The sequence below is a fragment of the Convolutriloba macropyga genome, chromosome 8 (genome assembly GCF_964194025.1).
Source record: "Convolutriloba macropyga chromosome 8, txConMacr16.3, whole genome shotgun sequence".
NCBI lineage: Eukaryota > Metazoa > Xenacoelomorpha > Acoela > Convolutidae > Convolutriloba > Convolutriloba macropyga.
Genome location: NC_134475.1, coordinates 16,076,446 through 16,083,972, shown reverse-complemented (window position 1 = coordinate 16,083,972; position 7,527 = coordinate 16,076,446). Strand labels below are relative to the sequence as shown.

Below are 7,527 nucleotides of genomic sequence, written 5' to 3'. Positions count from 1 at the left end.
CAGTTTCGATGACATATGACTCTTGTGAAACTGTGAAACCCAAGAGTCCTTGCTATTTTTGAAGAGTAACGTGCTTTGCAACTACTATTTGAATGTGAGGTCATAAAGTCACTCGGGGGGGGGGGGGGGGGGGGGGGGGAGGGTATTAGATTCAACCTAAACAGCTCCATAAAAATTGAGCTTAATTAAGCTAATTTATCTACTTACTATTAAAGAGCTGGAACAGACTATTAAAACCAGAGACGGCAAGTAAAACGGAAATAATTTTTAAAATTTTCTTCTTCATAATTGGTCTAGTTGTAACCGCATACTTGGCAACTTTATCGGAACCGAAATTAATGTAGAAGTTTATAAATAACAGAAGTAATCGTCACTCGTCACAATTAGAGAAGTTTATAATTAAGAGAGGTGTCAAAACATGTTGATTTACTTTGCCCCATTTTCAACTGCTAATTTTTTTTAAATATTACCCGCTTCAAAAACCAGTTTCTATGTGTAGCAAGATCAGGAAATTTCGCCAAAAGTATTAAATGGCTCTGAATTTTAAATTTAAAACTAAACTCTTTACTTAAAACTAAACACTTTTTTAAACCCTGCAGTTGCTAAACTGAAGAATTGACTGGCGAATGCCACAATGTTGTTTCTCGGGTTGAGCACATTTTTAGTCACGGTGGCGGATAAATGCCAGTGATGATCTTCAGCTTAGTTGGATTTTTTTTGCAAACCACATGCATTTTTTTTCGCTCAGCTGAGATCGCATTCCCAAAGAAGATCTGATCAGACCATCGCAGACTAAGCCACTCACTGATCGGACCATTTCTGTCGAGAATAATCTCTGATCAGACAATCTCAGTCAAAAGTGATATCTGATCAGACTTTCGTGCCCTCAATTTTCCCTCGAAGCAACCTTTGATTGGACACGGAAATACCCATAATCAGAAAACTTGAAGTTGGCTTTTGGGACTTTAACTAGACCTTGGTCGAGAGGCGTTCCAGACCACTTCGAAGTAGTGTGTGTTTAAAAACGGCCGGCAATGATCAGACATTCGCGTGCTCAAAAATTGTTTGTGCGCAGATTATTTAGTATTATATGATACAAGGCATTGAAAAGCCGTTAAATTTCATCCATTTTGGATATCGTTTATCTTCATTCATGCGCTTTTTCAGGTTTGCTAACAAACTATATACCTAACATCCATGACAGACCATCCAGACAACAATTAGTCATAATCAGAATCGTCCAGACTATTAGCAATGATCAGACTCGAACTCATTTTTAAAGTTGAAATGCCAGATGAAAAGTAGTTTATAAAAGAAAATGTTCTTCCCGGCGGTAAGGATTGACAAAAACAAAAAGATTGGCTCGCCTTAATGTCATCAAACGGATATTTCCTGCGTTTTTAATTTAAAAAAATTTTGGAACGAATAGAAATCTTTTTGATAAAACAAAAAAAACGATGGCTTGAAATGTCTCGATGGCGTTTCAATTATTTTTTTTCAGTTAATTACACTTTTTGCAATTAATATCGTTGTCATGATTCTCCGTATAGAATAGATTATCCTTGATCTCTGTATCTTACTCTATCTTATGAACTATTTTTTTGTCGGTTTTGCTAAGCTGTTAAATTTAAAAAAATCGTTGTTGGTTCGTTTTCTAAAGGTAGAAGAGTGTCATTGAAATTTTTCATTTAGGTCTTAGCTCACATCATGGCTACTTATTTTCAAAAAATCACCCTATTTTCATAGAAAACTGAAAGTAATACGCTTCTTTAGTCAATTTTGTTTAAAGTTGCCGGAATTGAACACCTAAAGACTGCTGACACAATTTGCAACAACTCATGAAAGGGTTAATTTACATCTCCGTTCACTTCGAATGTTTTCTGGGTTGAAAATTTTGCCGTTTTTTAGCTACAAAATTTCGATAATTATGTCAACAGCATCAAATGTATGAACATCTTTGATATTTGAACAATTTTGTCAATTTAACTTTATGCAATATACTGGGAACCAATGCAAGTTCTTTTTGTGCGAAGAGTAATAGCAATGCTAGTTTTGGTCTGATAGTGGAATTTTGAAAATTAGACATCAGGCGGATTGAAACTAATGGCTGTCTTTTTTTAAAAAAAATTATGTTTTTTATGCTCGGTGCGGAACAGAACAGAACAGAACAAAAGCATATCAAGGCTCACTTTTGACAGGTCCGATTGGCTTCATGAACAAATGGCAGTTAAAGTTTTGAAGCTTTTTCGGCGGAAATTTTTTGTCTTTTTGACTTTTAAACTATATTGTTCTCAAAATAAACAAGTAATTACAGAGCTTTGCAGTTACTTTTCACGTATTTTTTAATCAATTTTTGCTTGAAAGACATCATGCATCTTAAGTTTAAATAAAACTTGATATATATGACGGCTTTGTGCTCCATGTAATGTTTTAAAAACTAATATTTTAAAAATTTGTTTTTGATTTTTGGGCATTTGCCCTTCTTTCAGTTTCTTTTTTTCCTGGTTTGTGACATTATCAAAATATTGATAGGCCTCTGATTAGTTAATAGCGATCAAAAATGGACAAAATTGAACTTGTAGTGTAGTTTGTTAAGGAAAATTTGATGGTCTTAACGGCTTCGATGACATTTTCTAGATGAATTTAACGGAATTTTTTTCGCATTTTTCTTAATTAGCCTTTCCGTTTTTAGTCTTATGAATTTTTTTCTATAATAAGAGGTATCAAGGGTATGGATTCCTGTTATGGAGCAACACATGTGCCTACAGTCAGATATTCGGGTGCTCAAAATTGTTCGTGCGCAGAATATTTTGTATTATATGATACAAGGCATTGAAAAGCCGTATAATTTCATCCATTTTGGAAATCGTTTACCTTAATTCATGCGCTTTTTCAGGTGTGCTAACAAACTATATGTCTGATATCCATGACAGACCATTCAGAAAACAATTAGTCACAATCATAATTATCAAGACTATTAGCAATAATAAGACTTGAACTCATTTTTAAAGTTGAAATGCCAGATGAAAATTAGTCATGAATGAAAATGTTCTTCCCGGCGGTCAAGGATTGACAAAAACAAAAAGACTGTCTCCCCTTAATGTCATCAAACGGATCATTCCTGCGTTTTTAATTTAAAAAAATTTTGGAGCGAATAGGAGAAATCTTTTTGATAAAAACAAAAAAAAACGATGGCTTGAAATGTCTTGATGGCGTTTTAATTATTCATTTCAGTTAATTACACTTTTTTTCAAATAATATCGATGTCATTTTTTTCGTATAGAATAGATTTCTTTGATCTCTGTATCTTACTCTATCTTATGAACTACTTTTTTGTTGGTTTTGCTAAACTGTTGAATTATAAAAAAATTGTTGTTGGTTCGTTTTCTAAAGGTAGAAGAGTGTCAATGAATTTTTTCATTTAGGTCTTGGCTCACATTCTGGCTACTTATTTTCAAACAATCACCCTATTTTCATAGATAATTGGAAGTAATACGCTTCTTTATTCAATTTTAATTAAAGTCGCCTGAAGTGAACACCTAAAGACTGCTGACACAATTTGCTACAACTCATGAGAGGGTTAATTTACCTCTCCGTTCACTTCGAAAGTTTTCTGGTTTGAAATTTTGCCGTTGTTTAGCTCTAAAATTTCAATAATTTTGTCAACAGCATCAAATTTTTTTGATATAAGAACAATTTTTGTCAATTTATCTTTATACAATATACTGGGAACCAATGCATGTTCTTTTTGTGCGAAGAGTAATAGCAATGCTAGTTTTGGTCTGATAGTGGAATTTTTAAAATTAGACATCAGGCGGATTGAAACTAATGGCTGTCTTTTTTTAAAAAAATTATGTTTTTTATGCTCGGTGCGGAACAGAACAGAACAGAACAAAAGCATATCAAGGCTCACCTTTGACAGGTCCGATTGTCTTCATGAACAAATGACAGTTAAAATTTTGAAGCTTTTTCGGCGGAAATTTTTTGTCTTTTTGACTTTTAAACTATATTGTTCTCAAAATAAACAAGTAATTACAGAGCTTTGCAGTTACTTTTCACGTATTTTTAATCAATTTTTGCTTGAAAGACATCATGCATCTTAAGTCTAAATAAGATTTGATACATATGGCGGCTTTGTGCTCCATGTAATGTTTTAAAAACTAATATTTTAAAAATTATTTTTGATTTTTGGGCATTTGCCCCTCTTTCAGTTTCTTTTTTTCTTGGTTTGTGACATTAACCAAAATATTGATAGGCCTCTGATTAGTTAATAGCGATCAAAAATGGACGAAATTGAACTTGTAGTGTAGTTTGTTAAGGAAAATTTGATGGTCTTAATGGCTTCGACGACTATTTTTAGTTGAATTTAACGGAATTTATTTCGCGTTTTTCATTAATTACCTTTCCTTTTTTAGTCTTATGAATTTTTTTCAATAATAAGAGGTAACAAGGGTATGCACTCTTGTTATGGAGCAACACATGTGCCTATTAACTGATTTTAGTTCTTAGTTGTTGATTTTCATGACTTTAAAGACCACTAGTCGAAGAAGCGTAAATTTCTTTTTTTTTGAATTTTTCATTTTCTGTTCTTTTTGCGTATTTTTTATCTATTCTCATTGTTCACAGTTCACGTATCACACTTTGGCGTCAAAAAGGGACGCAATTGGAGACTTCTAATTTTTAGTGAAATGATTCTGCTCTGTGGAAGGTCTCTACTTTGTGGCTTCCGTGTGGGACTAATGTTTAGATATTTCAACTTATAGCTGATACATTTTCATGAACTCGAAAACAAAAGTTTTCACAAAAAGTACTTTTAGCTTCGACTCTTTTAATTTTTGTTTTTTTTTGTTGCTCCGTATAACAATTACAAGTTAATATCATTTACGCCATCGCAGGAAGGCGCATTTGAAGGCCAGACTTTTTTTCTGAGTTTATTATCGCATTACAAACGTCTTTGATGACTTCAAATCGTATCTAAGTGTTTTCATTACTTTGAACCTAATTGTTTCAAAAACATGTGGGCAAAATTTTTATCTTAGCCGCTTTTGTTGTTTATTTTGTCTACTTGCTACCGATCTCATCAAGCACTGGTTCCACTTCTTTTCAAGTGAAGAACCTTGAACTAGTTTTTTTGTTTAGTTCAGGTTTTGTTTGCCGATATTTAGAGTTTGCTATAAATTTTTTCTACAGGTAGACCTCAAATTTTAGATGTCCCTAACGGTTGTTGTTCCTATTTGATTTGTTTGTTCGTTTTGCCTCGTTTTCTTAATAAAGGCAAATCTCCTCTCCTCATCCTTCTAAAGCAGCATGTTTTTAGTCCATTCAGGTATTTGAGTTGAACGCAATATTTTATTCGTACACAACCCAGGTCGAGGTGGCCAGACGAAATTGAGCTCTGATTAGACCATCTTCGAGCGCACACATGTTCTCGGTGCGCTCGAATTACATGGTCTGGAGAAAGCTTCGAGCGCACTTTTGTCTGGACAATGGTCTGGAACTTGCCTGATCAGAGGCAACTTTGGTCTGGGAGGGTCTGATCAGAGGTGACTTTGGTCTGGGACGGTCTGATAAGAGGCAATTTCAAGCGCACACCAGTCTGATCAGAGGTGGATTCGAGCGCACACTAGTCTGACCAGAGACCAAGTCGAGCGAAATTTTGTCAAGTTTTTTTGTTTTTTATTGACATTTGTTTTCTCTGGTAGGACTCAACAATAAAACAGCATTCTGATCAGAACTCCATCTGAAAATCTGATGGGTTTGATCAGAACCAAGTGGTCCAGCTGATAGTAACTGCTGGTCCCCTCAAGAAAAAAATTTTGAATCAAAGTAGATCAATACGTTTTTATGCAAAGCTGTCTAAGTTCTTTTATTCAGTTAAAAGCATATATAAAGGGCATACATAATAAATTTTTTGAGCAAAACTTTTGTTTTTATTTTTGTTATCAATACTTTTAGGATTGGTTTTTCTTTAGTTGATTATTAGAGTGATAACATTGATTTTCATGAAATAAATATATTATAACGATATTCAGAGATTTGTTCATGTTCAAAATTATTCTCTGATCAGGCTATTTTGAACGCACTTTAGTCTAAACAGAGGCAACTTCGAGTGCTCTTTTGTCTGATCACAGGTGACTTTGAGCGCACTTTAGTCTTATCATAGGCATTTTCGAGCGCACTTCAGTCTGATCAGAGGCGGATTCGAGCGCACACTAATCTGATCAGGGCCTGGCTTTCGAGCGCACAATAGTCTGATCAGAGCCAGTTTTCTAGCGCACTTTAATTTCGCACGGAGCTTCGAATGCACGATGGTCTAATCAGAGGACACTTCAGTCTGAGTCGGTCTGATCAGAGGTCGCTTTTGTCTGGGACGGTCTGATCAGAAGCCATTTTGGTCTGGACATCAACCTGGGTAGTTATTTTTGGAAAATTTTTAATAGTTTTCTATCCCATCATCATTTGTAGACAATTAAGCCAAAATGTGGAGGAGCGGGGTTGGAACATTATGTGCAAACGGACATTGTTTCTGCGATATAGTCATAATTGTCATAAGTTTTAAATGCAGATTTTTAAAAAAAGTATAATTAACATTAGCTGTTGTCAATTTAAGTGGTTTAAATCATAGTTCTGTTCAGTTTTTTCAATTAAGAGAAACCTCATCTTTTATTATCTAATTCTAACATTAGTTGAAAGAGGAACAAACTTCAAAATGTGTTCAAATTCTTCGTTTTCTATTTTCATCCGCAAATTTTTCAAATTTGTTGTCACGTTGGCGATATGGAGGTACTGAAATCAAATTGTTTTTTTTTATTTAATATCCAAAGCAATGATAATAATGAGCTTGACCAAGCTTGGCTTAAACAAACCCTCAGAGTCTATTGTGTAAGAGTCAACGTTGTCAATCTAGCTTAAAACAATCGACAGAAATCTCAGCGACTAACTTGAATTTAAGGCCATGTAAATTGCCATGTAAATGAAATACGTGAAATAAATGAACAGAAATGAAAAAAAATGAATTAGTAGTTTCTGACTGGTCTCAGTAATTTTTTGAGTAGTATGAAAGTGTTGTTTCTCACTGTTATAGAAAGTAGTAAAAAACACTTAAATACGATACATAGCCAAAAACAAAGCTATTACTCAGCTGAAAAATTAAAACTTTTTGACTTTCTAGTCTGTAGCAATCGAATATACTTTCTATCTAATATCAACTCACTGTCAAGAACATTTCTTTTTCTTATCAACGACTTAAGTCAAGTGGTTGTAGTGAGTAGACTTCAAGCAAAACAAGTCATTTGAAATTTTTGTTTCTTTTCTGAACTTAACTTTATTTGCTGGCCTATCATGTTTATCTGATGAATAACGAACACACTAAACGTGACCATGCCAGGAAGAAAACCACCAAAGCACTGTTGGTAAAAATTGTGAATATATAGTATCGTCAGAAAATTTTTAACGCACTTGATTCTGGTGTAAGTTATAACAAAGAAACGAAACAAATCTGAACAACGGAGAAAATTTGTTGTCACA

At 33.9% G+C, this 7,527-nt stretch overlaps 1 protein-coding gene across 4 annotated transcripts in view; it reads right to left on the bottom strand.

The window, feature by feature from the left end:
* Nucleotides 1-7,169, bottom strand: part of LOC142343967 (4-galactosyl-N-acetylglucosaminide 3-alpha-L-fucosyltransferase 9-like) — a 16,316-nt gene extending 9,147 nt beyond the window's left edge. Inside the window, exon 1 of one of the 4 annotated variants that reach the window (XM_075395379.1) lies at nucleotides 6,867-7,169. Coding sequence is in view for 2 of the 4 variants with exons in the window: in XM_075395377.1 (XP_075251492.1) it covers nucleotides 208-286 (79 nt within the window). In the remaining 2 variants the exon portion in view is untranslated. The other 3 variants (XM_075395378.1, XM_075395380.1, XM_075395377.1) reach the window with 3 other exon arrangements.
* Between the last annotated feature and the right edge of the window lie 358 nt (nucleotides 7,170-7,527).